We start from the raw sequence: 23,992 nt of genomic DNA, 5'->3' as shown, positions 1-23,992 counted from the left end.
TTGCATTGACAACCAAACACAATTCAATATTACTTTTGTAATACAATAAATAGCCTAAAGTTAAGGCTATCTTACAAACTAACGTAACAGTATTTATTCAACCTTTAAATGAGTAACGTATCCATGGCCACATTTTGAGGTTACCTTAACTATAAATGTCTTCTTATGTCATCATAGAACGCTTGCATATTCCAGATGACATGCAGAGGTCGCACACTTGCACTGTGTACTTTTAATGTAATCTCAACTGCAATCCAGGCCATTTGGTTGGTTGTTCTAGTATATGAAACACTAACAACTCATTGAGTTTTAGTATAAATACAAAATATCTGACATTTAATTCCGATTAGGACTTTCTTGTTCGTTTAAATGGTTGAAAGCGCAGTGCTAACACATTTATATGACAACTAAACCAAAAATCAGACATTGTTTGGAATTTGGTTGTGCTTTTAGATTCTTGAAAGCATAGTGATAACACATTGGGAATACAACAAACTCCTGGCTGTTGTTGAGTCGTGAATAAGGCGGAAATCTCATTGATCAACTTCTCAACCTAATATTACCAACATTTCCGCGTTGAATTGAAGTTGTGTGCCCAGTGGGTTGTGTTAATCATATTATAGACAACATTTTACTGGACTACAGTAAAGTTGTTAATTGAAGGCTGCGTCCTAGTTTGTGTCCAATCAGAATGTATCTGTCGTGGAATGAAAATAAAGCAGCAATGCGTAAACAAGCGCTGGATCCTCCTCCGCCGCTCTCTCCTATCATCTAGCCTATATTCTGAAACCAGTTCCGTATTCAGCGCTACTTTAATGTAACGTCGGTGCGCACACCATACAGCGTGTAGGTTGTATAATTATCGGATAAGATCACACCATCTCGACCATGGAGCCTTGAACTGGAAGGTAAGCAATGCGTTTACTACTCGATACTCAGAAGCCGAGTAAGCGATGCTTGTTCGTATCCTTTTCCGGTAGGTGCTGTGATAGTAAAGTTTGGGTGGGTTGGGAATGCGATCATGTGTCATATGGGCTATCAAGTTATGGACATGTGCTTTTTGATCTTAGTCAAGTGTGTGCCGTGGCGTTAGTTTATTTTATATCTTAGTGATCGACGTAACGGTGTACGGTCCCAACAATTTGCCTACACGACTTAAATGGCAGCAACTTAAATCTTAAGTCAGTTTTTCAGGCTATGTAGCCTACTATGTCAAACTCACCATCCATAATGTTGTTCGCGCAATATCGTGGGTGACGCAAAGAATGACGCGTATGATTTCCTGGTGATGATGAGAGGGACATAAGACACAATTGTGTCACTGTAAAGGGGACCATCCTCGATGTATTTCCTTGCTGCGTGTTGACGATTTTTTTGCTATCAAATCTGTGACAATTCTATCATATGACATTTCCTCTCAGAATATTCTAGTCATAGCCTACCCAAGCTAGTCTATGCCTGAACTCTAAACTGTTATTGTAAACAACGTTGGGATCATGCAACTAAGCATAATGATCCTGCAGCGAAAATATCTTGCAAGTCCGTCCAATGGGTACATATTGTTCTCGATACATTGTGTCATTCCGCTTGAATAGGCTAACCAAAGTAGTCTCCAAACGTTGGATTCCAAAATACAATTTCCATTATATTACTGTTACTATTAAGGGATTAAACACTTCAATCATAACAATCTTTGGAATGAACTGAAGTTGCTTTCGATGCTAAGAAAACATCGAGGGGGCGGGGCATAAAGGTGAAACGCACGTATGCACCTGTATCCATTTGTTTTGGTCAAATATGTAGAAGATGCAGTGATGCCTTGGTACATGTTTATTAAATTTCATTAAACTAATGCAACTAATGCAATCAAGTTGATATATTTCTGACATAACCATGTCATACGTGTAGCATGGGATAAACCCAAATAACACTGCTTTCTACTTTAATTCACAGACACCCACAGCACCACTGAGATGAAAATGCAGCACACTTGATATCTCCCTGGAGGGGAAACGTGAATTAAGATGAAGCGACTGAAGGGGAAAACCCAACAGTGTGGAGCATTGCAGAAAGTCCTGTGAACACTGACCTCCAGCCCCCATCCTCCCATCATTCCTTTCCCCCAAATACACAACACTCCCATTCATCACCACTCCTGCTCTGGTCCAAGATGACCTCACCGAGAAAGCACCTGGTCAAGGATTTCAACCACTTTATCACATGCTACGTGTGCAAAGGATACCTGATCAAGCCCACCACGGTGACAGAGTGCCTGCACACCTGTAAGACCACCCCCCTTCTCTCTTTCTCTCTCTCTCTCAGGTGCCACAATCATCATGGCATCATGTAATGTAGGCTATACCAGAAAAACACAATTTCACTATTGCACAGGTTACAGTATATCCAGGCATATTTGTGTTTTCTATTAGAGATACATTACACCTAACATCCCCTACTATAAATTCTTGTTTATTTTGGTTTAGTACGGACATTTAATAAAATGTCAAATGGCACCACTAAAAGGTGGCTGGGATTTAGAGCTCGCATAATCTGTCTACTGTGTTATTTGTTGTTTTATACAATGGCCTTGCACAGTCACAGGGCTATGAATGTCAAGAGCGCGCTCTGTCCATCTCCTCTGTGTCATCCTGCATGATTTACATATCATATTACATGGTCTCCTTCTCCATTTCTGCCCTCTCCATCTGAACTGAATGTTTTATTGGAAGAGAACGGCAGATGCAAAAGCTCACTTCCAGGAATGACACATCTCAAGTGATCAGTGGGTTCAGTCACCATGACAACAAATATCCTCCACACAGGATGAGCAGTTTGGGTCCAGTTTGTTTGAAGCCAAAGGCACTTCTTTACTGTCATAGAAGTCAGATGGAACCCTAGCACCAATGACAAATATCAGCAGCTGCTTAGTACAGCATGGTTTGGCTGTTTTATGATTGCTTTCCCTGTGTATGTCAGTATATTTCGGAGATCCCCAGCAAAACATGTCTTTGATATTCGTCTAAGCTATTTCATTGTAACCTCCAGAGTGGCGCAGCGGTCTAAGGCACTGTACCCCAGTGCTAGAGGCGTCACTACATAGCCAGAATCGATTCCAGGCTGTATCACAACCGGACGTGATTGGGAGTCCCATAGGGCGGCACACAATTGGCCCAGTGTCATCCGGGTTAGGGTGGGATATGGGACAAGTATAACCACTTTGACACATTTAACAAACAATCGTCCAATGCATTCCACTATAGTGTTTCTAGCTCACATACATTTTCAACACTCGTCCCTAAATGGACTTTAATGGAAACAAAAGTGTGTGCGGCGATGTGCTGGCTATTGAAAGAACATGTGACATGTTGTTCTGACATACTATTGGTTGATTAAGACAGCAGATGGATGTATGTGAGGATTGTTTATTTGTTGTTGTTGACTTTATTAGGATGCCCATTAGCTGACGCCAATGGTTTCTCCCATTCATCTCTGCAGATCCTCTCAAGCTCTGTCAGGTTGGATGGGGAGCATCGCTGCACTGTTCAAGTCCGGGCTCTGGCTGGGCCACTCAAGGACATTCAGAGACTTGTCCTGAAGCCACATCTGCGTTGTCTTTGCTGTGTGCTTAGGGTTGTTGTCCTGTTGGAAGGTGAACCTTTGCCCCAGTCTGAGGTCCTGAGCACTCTGGAGCAGGTTTTCATCAAGGATCTCTCTGTACTTTTCTCCATTCATCTTTACCTCGCTGCTGACTAGTCTCCCAGTCCCTGCCGCTGAAAAACATCCCCCACAGCATGATGCTGCTACCACCACCATGCTTCACCGTAGGGAAGGTTTCCTGGCATTCAGGCCAGAGAGTTCAATCTTGGTTTCATCAAACCAGAGAATCTTGTTTCTCATGGTCTGAGAGTCTTTAGGTGACTTTTGGCAAACTCCAAGCAGGCTGTTATGTGCCTTTTTACTGAGGAGTGGCTTCCGTCTGACCTGATTGGTGGAGTGCTGCAGAGATCATTGTCCTTCTGGAAGGTTCTCTCATCCCCACAGACAAGCTCTAGACCTCTATCGGAGTGACCATTGGGTTCTTGGTCACCTCCCTGACCAAGGCCCTTCTCCCCTGATTGCTCAGTTTGGCCAGGCGGCCAGCTCTATGTTCTTGTCATATCGTGCACTAGCGACCCCTGTGGTGGGCCGGGTGCATTGCACGCTGACACGGTCGCCAGGTGTACGGCGTTTCCTCCGACACAGGCTGGCTTCTGGATTAAGCTCTCAACAAGACTAATTACCAATTGGATATCATGAAATTTGGGAGAAAAGGGGTAAAAAGAATAAGACTGTAATGTAACTAAATGTGGAAAAAGTCAATGGCTCTAAATACTTTCCCGAAGTCACTGTACGTAGATTTAAAAACATTAACATGTAACGTGTGTGTGTGTGCGCATCTATCAGTTACACATACATGTCAGTATATACACACAACAAGTAGGTCACATGGGGGAGTGTCGCCGTAACGTGTTGCTTGATCTGTTTTTTGAGATGTAACATAATCATGGCTCTGTATAATACTATACGTTGATCTAGGCTATAGGCCAGTGCATAGTGAATAAGCATATATTGTTTACATGGAAATTGCTAGAGTGCAGACTGACCTATATTTCTGCTCTTGTGACAGATATTGCTGATCTGATTTTTTTAGTATTTATTTTTTCTGATGTTTGATGACGTCACATCATAGGATATAGGCCTAATCCTCCGCTCAGTATTGCATGGAATTGGATTAGGTGTTCTTCAAAGAAAGATAAAGCTATACATTATAGTGTGTGTGTGTTGTGGTATTGACCGCTGTTGCTGTGTGTCTGTGTGTTCTGTCGTATTGGCTACAGTGTGATGGATGCATCTAGAACCGGCCAGGCTATACCCACTACTTCCTTATCTCCCTGCTAGTCAACAGTTTCAAATTCAACTGCAGGACTGAGTTTTTAGTCATGCTTTGAGGCTCAACAGATACTCTGATGCGTATCAAGTTCAAACTTTAGAAATTAGATATTAGAATGCTATTCCTTCTGGTTTTCAACACACAATCCTTTTATTGTGAAGGTTATCTGAGAGAAATGAATGTGAAAAGAGAAACTGCAGTCATCTTGGCATTTCTTTGCCACCTGAATGGTGTGATTAAAAATCCATATTTACTTTAGGTCTGTATTTGGAGAAAATCAACCATTCTTTGTCTCTCTCTCCTTTCATCTGTCAACAGTTTGTAAAAGTTGCATCATCCAACACTTTGAAGACAGCAACGACTGCCCCAAATGTGGCATCCAAGTCCATGAAACCAACCCTCGAGAGATGTTAAGGTAATACACCTAATTTTACATCCAACAGAATCTCATCTGCATTTATATTTTCCCTATTGAGAATCACAGGATGATAATGAATGCTACTGAATAGATTACCATCTGTAAAGTAAAAACATGCTGGCCTTTGCACTACTGAACTGGTGCCGGAATTTGGCAGATCTGATTTACACCCTTTAGTTGTCCACCCGACTAGTGAGATGGTAAGACTAGTGTGGGCTGGGCTGGGGGAGGATGGAGTGAGATCCAGGCAACAGCTGGACACCATTCTGGAGCCAAGGTTACAGCTGAAGACCTCACCCAGTGCCCAGCCCACAGATGCAATGTCTCGGAATAAGTGTGTGTGTACTTTTATTCTTCCTTTACGTCTCATTCTATCACCAGGTTGGACAACACTTTAGAGGAAATCATTTTCAAACTCGTTCCTGGGCTGAGAGAAAGTGAGTGATGTCATTTTAGTATCCACCAACATCAGATATAAATCTTGCATTTGATCGTAGGCCAAGCTGTTTTCTACTTGACCTGAATGATATAACCCCTACCCTGTGTATTCATATATTCTCTTTGTGTTTATTGACTAGAAGAACAACAGCAGGAGATCGAGTTCTGGAGGAGTCGAAAGTGGAAGGAGAATGGAGAAGGTAAATGATCTGTGTTAGTGTATCCATGAAGACCAAGACCCTTCTCAGGAGGGACCAGAATGAACCCACTCGGGTGGGCAGAGGTGGGCTGTGATTGGTTATTGAGGCGATGGGTAAGGAGGCTCTATGTGGGGAGAGATCAGTGAGCAGACAAAGACAGAGAGGAGTTGTGACTCAGGTTGCATTGTTGCAGTGACTGTAGGTGGCTGAGAGAGGGGGAGGAGGAAGGGGGACGTTTTAACAGCACTCTCTACAAGGCATTGATGAGATCCCCCTGTTTATGATGTACAAATCACATGGAAACAACAGAATGACTAAAAAGATGGATGGATTCGGTCCACCAGACGCAAATGCCATCCCCATGGCAATATGACGATCGACAGTTTGTCTCAAAGGCCTTTTATGATATTGCATTTCTAGGTGAAAAGCGAAAGACATCGGTATCAATCAAAACCGCCCTATTGTGAATGGTCTTTTCACAGTTTTATATGAATTCAAGGAAAACAAGCTCAACTTGTATACTCTCTTGCTCACACGTAACATACTTATCCATTTATTTTGTCATAGAAGACGGCCCCCGATCGAAGCGATCCAGGCTGGATGACGACGACGACGGTGGTGGTGGTGGGGATGGAGACTACCACAGGAGTGACCCGCAGATAGCCATCTGTCTTGACTGTCTACGCAACAGCAGCCTGGTGGGAGAGAACGTTGTTAAGGTAAGTCATGGTGGGGAGGTATCTCTTCCCTGCTGCTCTGTTCTTTTTTTTTTCCTTCTGTTCCCTCTTCCCTGTCTCCCTAACATTATTCTTCCCACTTTTTTTAGGTTGATGTCCTTTTAACTATGTCCTTCTAACTGTCTAACATCTCAGAATGTGAGTTGAATAGAATATAGATAGACAATGATGCTGTGCCCTTACAACAACAAAAAAAGCACATGTTAAATTTGCAGTTTCACATGTGAAATGGCTGTTTTTCACATTGAGCTTAAATTTCTCACGTGAAACCGTATTTACTGTATTCAATTTAGATTTCACATGTTAATGCCACCTTTTTCACGCGTGAGGAGAATAACATGTTTTCACCTCATAAGAAAATTGGATATGCAGTTTTACATCTGAAAAACATTCACATGAAAATCACATTTGCAGTTTCACATGTAAAATGCTGGTGAAAAACTCACTTTCACATGTGGGGTTGAAATAATGTTATTCTCCTTACAAACTCAAAATGTCGCCCACAACAAAGGGAATTAACAAAGCAAATCACTGACAACCAAAACAAAAAAATGGATACAGTTGGGTTTTAGTAGGGGTTCTCAAAGAATCTCACGGGGGTTGTCCACTGAATGTTGACTAGCAACGTTGACTATGCCCACTACATTTGTCCAAGAAAAGGCTAACCGAAATAAAAACCCACACCAAGTTATAATATGGAGCTAAAGGCAAGTTGAGCAAACCAAAGGGGAGAACGCATGATAAAAGGCTTTGTTTTTATCACACTCAAAGAGGAAGTGCTATTCCGTGTTCAAGCACTCCCAACATCTCTCATTCCCACTCTCTCAAGAACCACCGGAGCACTGGCCCAGCCACTCTTAAATACCACCTGGGCTAGCACCTTCTGACTAACGAGATGGGCAAGCCAGCACTGGTGTAACACGTACTTACTAATGAGGTGATGCCGATCGGTGCACCCCACCTACTAACGTGCTACCTTGAAATATGAAAGGAAAACCCTGAATCTGGAACAGCGTAGTCAATGGATTTGAGTGGTCGCATTTCTCCAGCCCCATCCCTCAGGTTTTTCCTGAAACTGTGGCAGGGAGAAATAGTGTTTATTATATGGTGCAATTCTCTAGTGAGTGAGTTACTTTTGTGCCAATAAGATCAAGGAAAAGTACTGAAGTCCAGAACAAAAATTCTTAGGATTTCAAACAAAAAAATAATGACATCTAAAGAAAAACAGGAACCCCAAGTTTTTTTAAATATTTATTGCAAGGAAATAATTTTGAAATGCAAGAACAAAATGAATTGTAAATGGATGCAAAAAAATGTTTTTCAGTGATAAAAAAATAAATAACTGACAATGTGATTAAATAAAATGTCTCCCTTTTCCCAGAAGTGTTCCCTATCTTTGGTTATGTTACCCTGGCCTTTGCTTTCGCTGTCTTTTTTTTCCAGTTGCAAGTTTTGGCACATTCATTCCAGCAACATAGCACCCTGCATCCCACTGCTGGGTCGGTCTCTGGATGGGAGACCAGATGTAGCTGGAAGTGGTGAAAATGAAACATGTGAAAAATAAACGTGCGGAAAACAAATGTCACTTGGGGACTTTTTTTTTCTTCACATGAGGGTAAAACAATGTACCTGTGAAACTTCACACTTGTCTGAAAACCACGTGTCTGACTTGTGAAAAATATAAATAATAATTCTGATTTGTTCACATGTGTCTGAAAACCATGTTTCTTTCACGTGATTTTTTGTTGTTGTGTGGTTATCCTTTATTTCCTGGGCTGTCATTGAAAGCTAGTCAGCAAATATGTGGTTTGGGGGGAGAGCAGGAGGGAGGGTAGAGCAGCAGGGGGAGAGCAGGAGGGAGAGCAGGAGGGAGAGGGGAGAGCAGGAGGGAGAGCAGGAGGGAGAGGGGAGGGAGAGGGGGAGAGCAGGAGGGAGAGGGGGAGAGCAGGAGGGAGAGGGGGAGAGCAGGAGAGAGGGGAGAGCAGGAGGGAGGGAGAGGAGGGGAGAGCAAGAGGGAGGGAGAGGGGAGAGCAAGAGGGGGGGAGAGCAAGAGGGGGGAGAGCAAGAGGGGGAGAGCAAGAGGGAGGGAGAGCAAGAGGGAGGGAGAGCAAGAGGGAGGGAGGGAGAGCAAGAGGGAGGGAGAGGGGGGAGAGCAAGAGGGAGGGAGAGCAAGAGGGAGGGAGAGGGGAGAGCGGGGGAGGGGAGGGAGGGAGAGGGGAGAGCGGGAGGGAGGGAGAGGGGAGGGAGGGAGCGGAGGGAGAGCGGGAGGGAGGGAGAGGGGAGAGCGGGAGGGAGAGGGGGGAGGGAGGGAGAGGGGAGAGCGGGAGGGAGGGAGAGGGGAGAGCGGGAGAGGAGAGCGGGAGGGGAGGGAGAGGGGAGAGCGGGAGGGAGAGCGGGAGGGAGGGAGAGGGGGAGAGGAGGGGAGGGAGAGCGGGAGGGAGGGAGAGGGGAGAGCAGGGGGAGAGCAGGAGGGGGAGGGGGAGAGCAGGGAGGGGAGGGGGGGAGAGCAGGGGGGGGGGGAGAGCAGGAGGGGAGGAGGAGAGCAGGGGGGGGGAGGAGGGGAGAGGGGGAGAGCAGGGGGAGCAGGGGGAGGAGGAGAGCAGGGGGGAGAGGGGAGAGCAGGGGGAGAGGGGGAGAGCAGGGGGAGCAGGGGTGGAGGAGGAGAGCAGGGGGAGAGCAGGGGGAGGAGGAGAGCAGGAGGGAGAGGGGAGAGCAGGGGGGAGCAGGGGGAGGAGGAGAGCAGGGGTGGAGGAGGAGAGCAGGGGGGGAGGAGGAGAGCAGGAGGGAGAGGGGAGAGCAGGGGGAGCAGGGGGAGGAGGAGAGCAGGGGAGAGCAGGGGTGGAGGAGGAGAGCAGGGGGAGAGCAGGGGGGGGAGGAGGAGAGCAGGAGGGAGAGGGGAGAGCAGGGGGGAGCAGGGGGAGGAGGAGAGCAGGAGGGGAGGGGAGAGCAGGGGTGGAGGAGGAGAGCAGGGGGAAAGCAGGGGGGGAGGAGGAGAGCAGGAGGGAGAGGGGAGAGCAGGGGTGAAGGAGGAGAGCAGGGGGAGGAGGAGAGCAGGAGGGAGAAGGAGAGCAGGGGGAGGAGGAGAGCAGGGGGAGAGCAGGGGGGGAGGAGGAGAGCAGGAGGGAGAGGGGAGAGCAGGGGGAGGAGGAGAGCAGGAGGGAGAGGGAGAGCAGGGGTGGAGGAGGAGAGCAGGGGGGGGAGGAGGAGAGCAGGAGGGAGAAGGAGAGCAGGGGGAGAGCAGGGGGAGGAGGAGAGCAGGGGGAGAGCAGGGGGGAGGAGGAGGAGAGCAGGAGGGAGAGCAGGGGGAGGGAGGGGAGAGCAGGGGGAGGAGGAGAGCAGGGGGGAGGGAGGGGAGAGCAGGGGGAGGAGGAGGAGAGCAGGAGGGAGAGCAGGGGGAGGAGGAGAGCAGGAGGGAGAGGGGAGAGCAGGGGGAGCAGGGGGGAGGAGGAGAGCAGGGGGAGAGCAGGGGTGGAGGAGGAGAGCAGGGGGGGGGAGAGCAGGGGGGAGGAGGAGAGCAGGGGGAAAGCAGGGGGAGGAGGAGAGCAGGAGGGAGAGGGGAGAGCAGGGGTGGAGGAGGAGAGCAGGGGGGGAGGAGGAGAACAGGAGGGAGAAGGAGAGCAGGGGGAGAGCAGGGGGAGGAGGAGAGCAGGGGGGAGAGCAGGGGGGAGGAGGAGAGCAGGGGGAGGGAGGGGGAGAGCAGGGGGAGGAGGAGAGCAGGGGGGGAGGGAGGGGAGAGCAGGGGGAGGAGGAGGAGGAGAGCAGGAGGGAGAGCAGGGGGGAGGAGGGGAGAGCAGGGGGAGGAGGAGGAGAGCAGGGGGAGAGGAGGCAGGGGGAGGAGGAGAGCAGGGGGAGAGCAGGGGGAGGAGGAGAGCAGGAGGGAGAGGGGAGAGCAGGGGTGAAGGAGGAGAGCAGGGGGGGGGAGAGCAGGGGTGGAGGAGGAGAGCAGGGGGAGAGCAGGGGTGGAGGAGGAGAGCAGGGGGAGGGAGGGGGGAGCAGGGGGGGAGGAGGAGAGCAGGGGGAGGGAGGGGGAGCAGGGGGTGGAGGAGAGCAGGGGGAGCAGGGGGAGGAGGAGAGCAGGGGGGGGAGGAGAGCAGGAGGGAAAGCAGGGGGAGGAGGAGAGCAGGAGGGAGAGCAGGGGGAGGAGGAGAGCAGGAGGGAGAGGGGGAGAGGGGGGGGAGAGGGGGAGAGCAGGGGGAGGGGGAGAGCAGGAGGGAGAGGGGGGAGAGCAGGGGGGGGGGGAGAGCAGGAGGGAGAGCAAGGGGGAGCAGGGGGAGGGAGGGGAGAGCAGGGGGAGAGGGGGAGAGCAGGGGGAGGGGGAGAGCAGGAGGGAGAGGGGGAGAGCAGGGGGAGGGGGGAGAGCAGGAGGGAGAGCAGAGGGGGAGCAGGGGGAGAGCAGGGGGAGCAGGGGGAGGGAGGGGGAGAGCAGGAGGGAGGAGAGCAGGAGGGGGAGAGCAGGAGGGGGAGAGCAGGAGAGCAGGGGGGAGGAGGAGAGCAGGAGGGAGGAGGAGAAGAGCAGGGGGGAGGAGGAGAGCAGGAGGGAGAGGGGATTAGGTGGGGAGGAGGAGAGCAGGGGGAGGAGGGGGAGAGCAGGAGGGGGAGAGCAGGGGGGAGGAGAGCAGGAGGGGGAGAGCAGGGGGGGGGGAGAGCAGGGGGAGAGCAGGGGGAGGAGGAGAGCAGGGGGAGGAGGAGAGCAGGAGGGAGAGCGGGAGAGCTGGAGGGAGAGCAGGAGGGGGAGGAGGAGAGCAGGAGTGGAGGAGGAGAGCAGGAGGGAGAGGGGAGAGCAGGAGGGAGAGGGGAGAGCAGGAGGGAGAGCAGGGGGAGGAGGAGAGCAGGGGGAGGAGGAGGAGGAGAGCAGGAGGGAGAGCAGGAGGGGGAGGAGGAGAGCAGGAGGGGGGAGGAGGAGAGCAGGAGGGAGAGCAGGAGGGGAGGAGGAGAGCAGGAGGGGAGGAGGAGAGCAGGAGGGAGAGGGGAGCAGAGGGGAGAGCAGGGGGAGGAGGAGGAGGGAGAGGGAGAGCAGGAGTCGAGAGGAGGGAGAGGGGGAGAGCAGGAGGGAGAGCAGGGGGGGGGAGGAGGAGAGCAGGAGGGAGAGGGGAGAGCAGGGGGGAGGTGGAGAGCAGTAGGGAGAGCAGGAGGGAGAGGGGAGAGCAGGAGGGAGAGGGGAGAGCAGGAGGGAGAGCAGGGTGGAGGGGAGAGCAGGAGGGGGAGGAGGAGGGCAGGAGGAGAGCAGGGGGAGGAGGAGAGCAGGGGGGGAGGAGGAGAGCAGGGGAGAGCAGGGGGGAGGAGGAGGAGAGCAGGGGGAGAGCAGGGGGGAGGAGGAGGAGAGCAGGGGGAGAGGAGGAGAGCAGGGGGAGAGGAGGAGAGCAGGGGGAGAGCAGGGGGGAGGAGGAGGAGAGCAGGGAGAGCAGGGGGATGAGGAGAGCAGGGGGAGGAGGAGAGAGCAGGGGGAGAGCAGGGGGGGGAAGGAGGAGAGCAGGGGGGAGAGCAGGAGGGAGAGGGGAGAGCAGGGGGAGGAGAGCAGGAGGGAGAGCAGGAGTGGAGGGGAGAGCAGGGGGGAGGAGGAGGTGGGAGAGGGGAGCAAGAGGGGAGAGCAGGAGGGGAGAGGGGAGAGCAGGAGTCGAGAGGAGTGGAGAGGGGAGAGCAGGAGGGAGAGCAGGGAGGGAGAGGGGAGAGCAGGAGGGGAGAGCAGGGGAGAGCAGGGGGAGCAGGAGGGAGAGGGGAGAGGAGAGGGGGAGCAGGGGGGGGAGCAGGAGGGCAGAGAGGGGAGAGGAGGAGAGCAGGGGGAAAGCAGGAGGGAGGAGGAGAGTAGGAGGGAGAGGGGAGAGCAGGGGGAGGAGGAGAGCAGGAGGGAGAGGGGAGAGCAGGAGGGAGAGGGGAGAGCAAGGGGGAGGAGGAGAGCAGGAGGGAGAGGGGAGAGCAGGGGGAGGAGGAGAGCAGGAGGGAGAGGGGAGAGCAGGAGGGAGAGGGGAGAGCAAGGGGGAGGAGGAGAGCAGGAGGGAGAGGGGAGAGCAGGGGGGGAGGAGGAGGAGAGCAGGAGGGGGAGGAGGGAGAGCAGGATGGAGAGGGGAGAGCAGGGGGAGGTGGAGAGCAGGAGGGAGAGAGGGGGAGGAGGAGGAGAGCAGAGGGGAGGAGGAGGGAGAGGGGAGAGCAGGAGGGAGAGGGGAGAGCAGGAGTCGAGAGGAGGGGAGAGTGGGAGGGGAGAGCAGGAGGGAGAGCAGGAGGGAGAGGGGGAGAGCAGGAGGGAGAGCAGGGAGGGAGAGGGGAGAGCAGGGGGAGGAGGAGGAGAGCAGGAGGGAGAGCAGGGAGGGGGAGAGAGGAGAGCAGGGAGGGGAGAGGGGAGAGCAGGAGGGAGAGGGGAGAGCGGGAGTCGAGGGGAGAGCGGAGTCGAGAGGGGAGAGCAGGGAGGAGAGGGGAGAGCAGGAGGGGGGAGAGCGGGAGTGAGAGGGGGGGAGAGCAGGAGGGAGAGAGGAGAGCAGGAGGGAGAGAGGAGAGCAGGAAGGGGAGAGGAGAGCAGGAGGGAGAGAGGAGAGCAGGAGGGAGAGAGGAGAGCAGGAGGGAGAGAGGAGAGCAGGAGGGAGAGAGGAGAGCAGGAAGGGGATAGGAGAGCAGGAGGAAGAGAGGAGAGCAGGAGGGAGAGAGGAGAGCAGGAGGGAGAGAGGAGAGCAGGAGGAGAGAGGAGAGCAGGAGGGAGGAGAGCAGGAGGGAGGAGAGCAGGAGGAAGAGAGGAGAGCAGGAGGGAGAGAGGAGAGCAGGAGGGAGAGAGGAGAGCAGGAAGGGGAGAGGAGAGCAGGAGGAAGAGAGGATCGAGGATCATAATGGTTTCATATTGAGGTATAATATAGAATGATTCTCTGTGCCAAAGGGATGCTATTAGTATTAAATGCACTAACTGAACTTAATTATGCATTCATAAAAATAAAAAATTAATTAACCAGAAAATGGCTCTTTGAAACGTATAGATTTGCATGCTCTTCACATAATTCTGAATAAATGTGCCTGAATCATTGAATTCATCTTCTGAACCTCCACTCTAGGGTTTAATGAAGAAATTTATACGCTGCTCGACTCGAGTGACAGTCGGAACAATCAAGAAGTTTCTCAGCTTGAAGTTAAAGCTTCCAAGTTCTTATGAGGTAACAAACTAAGCTTTTGTACGTGCTCTATACCCTTTTGTATGTATCTACTGTATGACCGAAATTAAGCCCATGCTATTGAATATTCGTTTTGTGTGGGCCTCACATAAAGCAGTCTCCAGCAGCCTCTCCTGTGTCTTCAGTGTTGAGGGGGAAAGGGCTGGCCTTGTTCGCAGGCAAGCTGTACTTACTCTCGCTACACTCTTAGAAAAAGACCTGCGCTCTTTGGGAAAAACCTGCGCTCTTTGGGAAAAACCTGCGCTCTTTGGGAAAAACCTGCGCTCTTTGGGAAAAACCTGCGCTCTTTGGGAAAAACCTGCGCTCTTTGGGAAAGAGACTGCGCTCTTTGGGAAAGACCTGCGCTTTGGGCTCTTTGGGAAAGACCTGCGCTCTTTGGGAAAGACCTGCGCTCTTTGGGAAAGACCTGCGCTCTTTGGGAAAGACCTGCACTCTAAAACCTAAAAGGCTTCTTCGGCTGTCCCATAGGATAACCTGTTGAAGAACCCTTTTTGGATCCACATAGACCATTTTTGGATCCAGGTAGAACATTTTTGGATCCAGGTAGAACATTTTTGGATCCAGGTAGAACTCTTGAGTTCCATGTAGAACCTTTTCCAAAAAGTGTTCTACATGGAATCCAAAAAGGGTTCCCCTATGGGGAAAACCCCTTTTGGAACCCTTTTGTTTTCTAAGAGAGTGGGTTCCAGAGCACTAAGATTGCATAGATGCTATACACACAGTAATACTTTCACTAACTATTTAGAAGTAGTGACTGTACCATTGCTACATTTGCCTTCTAGCATTTATAAACATTTGTAGGCATTTAAAAGCTTTCATACACATTTCTAATGGATAAATAATGAAAGCTATTATAAAATGTTACCCAGCTTTCTCTATGTACAATGTCTGTCACATTCTCTCCATTGAGATATTTGAGTCCTTGTTCTTTTGTTTGAACAGTATGAGAAAGGGAGATATGTATAACTCTAGTCCTCTTCTAGTAGCCTGTGCTCTGACTGTCGTCCCATAGTAGTCTAATTCTTAGTCACCAGCCTCCGTGTCCCCTTGCAGCTAGATGTCCTATGCAACGGGGAGATCATGGGAAAAGACCACACCATGGAGTTCATCTACATGACGCGGTGGAGGCTTCGCGGTGAAACCGTAAGTAAACCCCCAATGATATCAATGCCAACGCCCCCATTTCCTTCGTTTATAAAGATGCTAAACACCGTACCGTTCTCTCCAGGGGATAAGCTGTGGCCGCTGAATGACAGTGCTGTAGTCATACTAGTCTCCATGAGAGTCAGTGCTTGGCTTTAAGCCGATTAGCTGGTTAGCCGTCTAAAATGCCACCATCACTCTACTGTGTGAACTGATACATCAAGCAGGAAGTAGTAGTGACATGGTTAGCAGAGCTTATTACAGGCCAGCAGTAAGATGTGTCTGGCACTATAGGTTCGCATCAAAGCATGTTTGGATGCCTCTTCCGTGAAAGAAAGAAAGCTGCAAAGTGGAATGGTGAATTAAGTTGTTGTTTCACAGTGCGCCATAATGGTACTATACACTATTGGAGACATTTGCAAGGCTAGTAAGGTATTGCTAGGTCATGGTAAAATGCAGTTGAAATATGGCTGCTTCTCTTCCTCAATTAATCCACTTTCCTCTTGTTCACCTCACAAAAGATAGGCCTATGTTGTGGTCACTATATCCTCACTTGAACTTCAGTCAACCATGCTTAAACTTAACCAAGCGCCCCCAAGTCTTCTGCAAAGTGTGCTAGGCTAACTAACTAACACACTAACTAACACACTTCAGCTTGACCTCATAAGCACTTTTGCTAGCCGGGCGCCTTGGCTGCTCATTCCATTGCTCATGATTGTCACTTTTAGATAGGCAGGTCTGGGCTCCGGCAGCACAGGGTTAGGTCATAAATCGCTCTATTCGTCCAAGAAGACTGGTGAGGAAAGCAGTGAAGGCCCCTGACAGCTGCCCCAGCAGGGTGCCTGTTCCTGGGCTCATCGCCTGACACTCTACCCTTCCTCAGCCAGTTTATCACCACTGGCTCAATAGAGGGGTCTTTTAATAGTGCTGAGCGATTAGTGCTTTTTGAGGTCGGTTCGGTTTCAGTTCAATTCTAAAAAAAATATTCACCAATTTCGTATTCTATAATTTTAAACAATAAATGCACTATGTATTATGTGGGTTGAATGCTCTAACTACACAAAATAAAACAATTAATAAAAGTTCCATGATGGTAGTAATTATTAGCCATAATTTATTCACATTACTTCAATTAAATATTTTAGTTGTGTATTTTACATTGGTTTTATTTGATGACATTATTTAATTCCAATTGATCATCTCTATAGAGCTGCTGCCTATGCTGTCTGACAAAATCAATATTTTAGTAGTAAATAAGTCGTAGTAAATAAGGCATACTTTTATGACTGCTGAATACCTACTATCAATCACCAAGATCATGTATTTTCAGGTAGAGATACTTCCCGAAACTGCTCTCTATCCTCTCCATCACACGTTCTTCTTCCGCCTCTTCTCTCTCCCGCTCTGTCTGCCATACACAGACCGGACAAGTAGGCACGCAATGGATTATGGTCATTGTAGTTAATTACCATGTTTTCTGCCCAAAACTATGTAGAATACGGGCCTGTTGGAAACTACAACTCCCTACAACATTGCACAGTTTGGGCTTGATCTGATTTCTCTCTAGAGAAACTGTGCATTGAGCTCACATGAAAAAGTAGAATGAAATGAAATTAAAATAAATGAACCGTCAAAGTGAGACAATCTGTTTAAAAAAAATAGCAACATTTTGGTTAATCATTCAGCACTAAGCCCTGGTTTAGTTACAACATACAACACCCCTAAGGCCAAGTAAACTGTACAGTTTTAATCATTCAATTGATTTCCCTGTTTTGAATGATACTCTGCTAATTTAGGTTTGTGTTAAAGACAGGTTCTGGCAAGCTTAAAATACCCTCGTCTTCACTCCTCAGTCCTTACGCAGAATGTTCTGATTCCAAGAACAGAATCCAAGGAAGGCAGCAGTAAAGTCCTCTAGCTTATAAGAACAATATTTAATGTAGTGATCAACGTTGAACCCCCCAAAAAAAAAAAAAAAAAAATAATAATCCGATGACAGTATTACTGACCTCACATGACCAAATTTGGCATCTGGGGCAGATTGTCCCACTGTGCAGAATAGGTGATAGTTCTGTACCTAGAATGAATCCCTGTCCTCCGCTGGACCAAATGACCAGAAAGTGGGTCAGTGTGGGCCGACTAAATTCCCTTCTCTTAGTGATTGTACGTAGGTGTCTCCTGCCTACCGCTGCTGCATGTCTACCGGCCTGTCTAAAATTAGACCGGCTTGATATGATGTGTCTGCGGAGTGTGTTTCTCTTTCACCTGCTTTGGCATCAGACTTTTCTCTCCTTATCACGCTCCCTCTGCTCTGCTCTCATACCTTTCCTTCCTTTGCAGCATATCCTGGCTACGAAGCTACAGTCCATATAGATGAAGCAGCACGTCAGATTGTGTTGTTTTTGTGTTCTAGGTAGAAAGGCCCCCTGCAAGCCTACTGTTCATATGCTATTCTTACAATGCAGTGGTGTAAAGTACTTAAGTAGTACTTTAAAGTATTTTTACTTAAGTAGTTTTTTTGGGGTATCTGTACTTTACTATTTATATTTGAGAACTTTTACTTCACTACATTCCTAAAGACATTAATGTACTTTACTCCATACATTTTCCCTGATACCCAGAAGTACTTGTTACATTTTGAATGCCTGGTTGGACAAGAAAATTGTCCAATTCACGCTCTTAAAGGGAAAATCCCTGGTCATCCCTACTGCATCATATCTGGCGGACTCACTAAACACAATGCTTCGTTTGTAAAAAAATAAATAAAATAAAAGTTTTTACTCAAGTATGACAATTGGGTACTTTTCCCACCGCTGTTACAATGTTAGAACGTCTACGTTACTTACTCTCTGATTATTGTCTCCATTGTAGTGGACTCTGTCCAAGGGTGACCAATGTCATCTCTCTCTTTCAGGCCTACCCAATGGTACTAGAATATCGGCCACGGATAGACTTTGGTTGACGGAGAGAGACGTGGGACTACTCCTGCACTAACAGCCCATTGACAGACTACATAATGAATGGATGTGCCTGGCACAAGAGACAAGGACCACGTCTTCCTATCATCTGCATGCAGTAGTCCGTTATTGCCTCTAATCTCATTCTGTTCTTGTATGTTATCTTCCAGTTTCACAGATATCTTTCTAAAGCGCAACAAGGGTTTAAGAACATGCCTGCATATCATGGCGTATTAATGCTTGGAAACGTACCAAAATGTAATTGACTGAAGAGTGAAGACCTGCCGTTGGTCCACATCACTTGAAAGTGTTCAGAATAATACAAAGTGAAATGACTAGTAATCCACTGTTACGCAACACAAGAAAGATATTCCAAGACAAAGTTGTACACTGGCAAACGGCCCATAATATTTCCCCCTATCTCCTATCTATGCTGGATTTAGTGTCTTACATGACCTCTCCCCTTACTTCTGTTTTTAATCATTAAAGGGGCAATCAGCAGTTGCAACATCCATTTTTGGCCATATAAATGAACCATATATACCCATTGATTCTTGAAGAATATAACTTATAAATGCCTCACGAGCTTAGTTCAACTGTCGTACCCAATCTGAACCCAAAATCTAAGCTTGTTTTACTCCAATGTAAATGTAAACAAACTGTATATATCCTCAAAACATGGTTAAAACTATAATTGTAATATCATGGAAGGTCAGTTCTGCATCCATAGCTCTGTCTATAAATTTGAGAGTGGTTGCATTTCTCCAGCCCCATCCTTAGCTTTTATTGAAATAGGGACTGGGGAATAGGCTTTGTTATTGTTTCTACTAATGATTGCCGCTTTAACTATGGTAGTGCCTTTCCCCAACTGTCTCTCTTTCAGTGGAGTGCAAAATCCAAACTGCTCTTCATATCAAATTCCTTGTTTTTTATTTATTTATTACCTTTATTTAACTAGGCAAGTCAGTTAAGAACTTATTCTTATTTTCAATGACGGCCTAGGAACAGGGGGTTAACTGCCTGTTCAGGGGCAGAACGACAGATTTGTACCTTGTCAGCTCGGGGGTTTGAACTTGCAACCTGAATGGGGCTACCCTGCCGCCCCATTCAGCCTAGCGGAGTCAAAAGCCCCATGTTATAGCTTATGGGTCATTCTACAGAAAATGTGCAAATCGGGGGCTGAATTTTTGTAAGAATTTGTATCCAATTTTTTTCCCCAAACTTGTCTTCCAACATATGTCAGGTAGACATACTGTATAAGCTACTTGTACACTTTGTATTGCATATTTGACCTGTATTCCTTACCACCCTACTAAATATGTAACTATGGAAACGTAGTGAACAAGTTGCGGTAAAGGGAGAACCGTACACAGTAGTGATCATTTTGATTAACGTACTACAGATTTAATTTGCATAACAAAATAGTAAAAACATAAATATAATCTTGTTTGTTCTCTGTGAAATGTTGATTGTATGAAACCGAAACTTGTTGATTGATTGAATTACTTCTGCATCTAATTTAATTGTGTTTTTAAGTTGTTTAAATGATCACTTTACCTATATTTATTTTGGCAAAATACCAGGTGTTTCTGTGTCAAGTGTCAATCATAGAGATCCATGGAGCGAACACACTAGGTGGCTATAACCCTGAATTTATGTGGTTTTGAGTTCATGTGCCCTTTAATAAATTGTAAGAAACTCAAGTAGGATGAATTTGAGTACAGTATAGTAGAGCACAGTACATTATAGTATAACACAGTACAGTAGGGTACAGTATAGCACATTAAAGGTGTCTATGTTTTGGCCAAATGTCAGTGTTTTGGCTCTTGGAAGGTTGGAGCCCCCCTCCTGGCTATGCATCTTAATACTTGACACTTTTTCCTGAAGTGTGTACTTGTCCACTACCCACATGGTGGTCCCCTCTTCCTCAGTTGGTAAAACATGACACATAAAACCTTTACATGGCGATAGCACCATTGAGGCTGTCACAGATACCATAATGGCACAGGTACAAATATGAGAACTCTATATATCTGTATGGTGTAAATTATTTAGGTCGTAACCGTTTTGGTTTGGACAATTTTGACACATTTTGGACTTTAAAGAATCGCCATAGCTAACATATAGCTGGCTATCTTTCATTTGGGCAGATGTACATCGCAGAACCGTGCTTTACATATTAATTGATTATACTAGATGTTCGGCAGTGACACTGCTTAAAAATACATGAAGACTTACTTGCTCACTCGTTTTCTCTAAAATGTGTGAGGACAGACTACTCACCATGTGGTCATGCTGGAGAGGGTGGGCTAAGACACTGCATTCCAATACAAGAGGTGTCACTGCAGTAACTGGTTCGAATCCAGGCTGCATCACATCCGGCCGTAATTGGGAATCCCGTAGGGCGGTGCACAATTGGCCCAGCGTTGTCAGGGTTTGACCGCGGTAGGCCATCATTGTAAATAATAATTTCTCCATAACTGACTTGCCTAGTTAAATAAAGTTTTTTTTTTTTTAAATGTAAAAATGAAATTACAAATGTAAAAATAATCCCATCACCTGGTGATATTTGTAGGGGTGTGGTTTAAGGCACATTCATTCTACAGTCTTTAAATGTGTGTGTTTCAGTAGTGCCATCAACAGGAGGGACAGCATTTATTTGAAAAATAAATGTTAAATTAAACAAAACTACTAATTAGATCACTATCTTTCAATGTAATAATATAATAACTTGAGATGTTCTATTCAAATTGTAGCATAAAAAATGTGCTTTATTTTCAAAGATGGAGTTTAGGAGTCAGGGTTTGGGACAACACATCTCAATAGAAATAGCTGTATAAACAATGACTGTACTAAATTGTTTTGCCTTGGATTGAATTAGAACATATCATGATGTAAATAAATGTCCTAGGTTTGGGGGATGGGACTTCAATATGCACCACTTCTGTAGAATCGCCCATATACAAGTACAAGGAAGCTATGGCTGCCTACCATATCCCTATCTAAAAATGAGTTATATTCTTCCTTTCAATGCCATTTTGATGTTATTACCACATATAATGCAATATGAGTACTGTAAGACTAGATTTTCTGGAAGAAGGTTAGAAAAAGCGGAGTATCGCCATACCCTGTCTGAAATGTGTAGCTGTCTGTTTGTGCACTATGTAAAACGTATTGGGCATTATGGTTCACTTGTACATAGTGGAGATTTGTTTAGACTGTTTACTACTATACTGGAAGTCCTACTGGATGGCTTAACATTAATGTATTATCACTGCCCTATAAAAACTGTCCAGGCTGGCGTGATAGGGTCCCGCCATAACCCTCACCATTTGTTTCTGATGATGGATCATTAGACATATGTTTTAAAGGCTTTTCCCCCTTCACATACCATTTATCTTTTTCTCACTCTCCTCAACACCAAAGAATAAAAGCAGACATAGCAGTGGTTGTATTTTATCTGTTCAAGTTTGACAGAGATATTATAATCCTAACGTAGACAAATGTTTGGGGGGACAACTGAATGCATTAAACCGAGATGTACATAGACAAATGTTGAGGTTACTGAAGTCATCTTGGTAGGAAACAAAATGTGGAGTGCAATTTGCCAATGTATTGGGTCTTTGCATACAGTAGATCTCTGACAATAATATGTTTATGTTAATTTGCAGTTATGTGGGAGGACCACTCTATGGACAGATTGGACACATATCTGGCAGCCCCTAAAAGTACAAGTCTTTACAAATTTCCACAAGTAAAAGTTGTAGTTGAAGCCTACACACTTAGAAAATAGGGCTCCAAAAGGGTTCTTCGGCTGTTGCCATAGGAGAACCCTTTCTGGTTCCAGGTAGAACCCTCTGTGGAATGAGTTCATCATGGAACCCAAAAGGGTTCTACCTGGAACCAAAAGGATTCTACCTGGAATCAAAAAGGGTTCTTCAAAGGGTTCTCTTATGTGGATAGCCGAAGAACCCTTTTAGGTTCTCAATAGCACCTTTTTTTCTAAGAGTGTGCCTCGCATTCTTGTGTACTTTCCTGTTTCACACATGCTTTTTCCTGTTTGAAATGGTATCTCTTATTTTCCCTAAAAACCCACCTGTAGTGGTTTTAAAAGTCAGCAAAGTAAATGTTTAGACTGAATAATTCTTGAAATGTCCCTGTGCTGCAATGAACAATATGTATTTTTGTAACAAGAAGAACTTGTAGATATTTTCTTTAAAAATGAAATTGTATGTTGTATATTTAACAAACTTAAAATGCTGCTTAGAATAATCTATTCTATTTTTCAATGTCAATGTGCCTGATAAGCATTCCTAGAGAGATTAGAACTGTACATATGCAAGAGCTGCTCTATATGTGACATGATGACAAAAATACCAAAATACAGAACTCATTGAATTAACTTGGTGTCATTTCATAATTTTATTTGTATTTATTTTTTATTTAACATTTAACTAGGCAAGTCAATTAAGAACAAATTCTTATTGACAATGGTGGCCTACCCCGGCCAAATCTGAATGATGCTGGGCCAATTGTGCGCTGCCCTATGGGACCCCCAATCACAGCCGGTTGTGAAACAGCCTGGAATCGAACCAGGGTCTGTAATGACACCTCTAGTACTGAGATGCAGTGCCTTAGACCGCTGCACCACTCATCATTGACAAGTTACTTATTGTTATCTGTCCAAAAAAATAATGTTTTGGAGTTTCAAAGATTTTGTTTCAAGACTTTGTTCTTAAGAATAGGAATGGTCTGCATTTTGTGATTGTCATTGACTCCCTCTAAATCTCTTTCTTTCGTATAGAGGTATAGTTGATCTTTCTGATTCACTCCCGAATACAAGGACCCCAAACGGTGTCCCAGTTCCTTTCAGTGCTATCTTTAAACCTGACAAAGTGTGACCTAAACCCTCTGCCTCTCATGGACAAGCATGGCCTCCTCGGTGCTCTACCCTGTATGAGGAAGCCTTCAGACAGGCTCTCATACTTTCAACATGATTTCATCAGTGCTTTATCTGCCAAGGATAAGGTTTCTCCTATATTAAAACCAATCAACATCTTGAATACTTCTGCCTTGGCTTTTGGCAGGAGAAAACCCATTAAGAATGTGCTGAAGAAGTGCCAATGCTGTTTTGGAGTGGGGCAAGGAGTGGGGTATTTACTGTCCACAACCACAGCTGTCCAGGCCAGCTTTTGTATTTGCTTGAAGAACCCTGAACCTAAGCTGTAACCCCCAAACCTAACCCAAATTTTAACCCTGACACTAATTTGAACCTTATCCCTAAATCCCCTGCTTGCAGGGACTTACAAAATGTCCCTAGTTTGTGCATTTGTTTGTTAGTTTACTATTCTTGGCGGGACTTCTGGTCCATACAAGTATAGTTAAATATGTCCACACACACACATTTGAATGATCCCCTGAGAGTGGTCAACACTGTCTGAATCCTGATCCGGTTGCTTTCCTTGGATTGGCCCAAAATATTGTCTCTGGATTTCCATTCAGTCCCTCAGCCAAACGGTCACATTTTCCACAGGCCCCCATTCTTTCTTCTCTGTCAGAAGACTTCCATAACTAAATGGCCATGATTGTGGGGCCTGGAAAACAAAACATGGCTGACCTGAGTTAAGTGTATTCTCCTTGGAGACAATGGAGAACTGCTGTAACCCAGCTTAGGTTCTGCTAGCTGCGGCATTCTTATCTGTGCTGAGAGTAGCATCAAAGCACCAGCTGGGTTTAAATTAAGATAATTTCTTTCCCACTTTTTTTCCTCCCTCTGCAAGTAACTGGCTCCTCTTCCGATTGGCTATAATTGGAGGAGTATTTACTCAGATGCAAACAGTTACATGACAATGCCAAGTCCCCCTATGTTTTCACATTAAACAGGTCACATTTACTGCTGGCATTGTGCTTGCATACAGACACACTACGGACAATGTAAAAAAAAATAAAAAATGGAGCTAATAGTTTAATCAGCGTTATTCTGTAAATTGAATGGACTTCAAAATAGCATTATAGTCAATT

General features: G+C 46.8%; 1 protein-coding gene across 5 annotated transcripts; it reads left to right on the top strand.

Annotated features, from left to right (window-relative positions):
- Positions 1-742: 742 nt before the first annotated feature.
- LOC112223460 (polycomb group RING finger protein 5-B) lies at positions 743-22,373 on the top strand. 5 transcript variants are annotated; one of them, XM_042305491.1, is made up of 9 exons: positions 743-908; positions 1,954-2,282; positions 5,249-5,345; positions 5,730-5,785; positions 5,930-5,986; positions 6,557-6,705; positions 13,755-13,853; positions 14,925-15,014; positions 17,929-22,373. In XM_042305491.1, exons 2-9 carry the CDS (start codon positions 2,171-2,173, stop codon positions 17,974-17,976), a joined length of 708 nt encoding a protein of 235 aa, XP_042161425.1. In that variant the 5' UTR covers positions 743-908; positions 1,954-2,170; the 3' UTR covers positions 17,977-22,373. The 5 variants fall into 5 exon arrangements, with proteins under 5 accessions (XP_042161425.1, XP_024242248.1, XP_042161424.1 ...); XM_042305490.1 differs by having other exon boundaries at positions 744-908; positions 6,554-6,705; XM_042305489.1 differs by having other exon boundaries at positions 744-908; positions 5,927-5,986.
- Positions 22,374-23,992: the final 1,619 nt, after the last annotated feature.

Source organism: Oncorhynchus tshawytscha, linkage group LG24 (genome assembly GCF_018296145.1).
Source record: "Oncorhynchus tshawytscha isolate Ot180627B linkage group LG24, Otsh_v2.0, whole genome shotgun sequence".
NCBI classification, from domain to species: Eukaryota; Metazoa; Chordata; class Actinopteri; order Salmoniformes; family Salmonidae; genus Oncorhynchus; species Oncorhynchus tshawytscha.
This window is presented reverse-complemented; position numbering and strand designations above follow the sequence as displayed.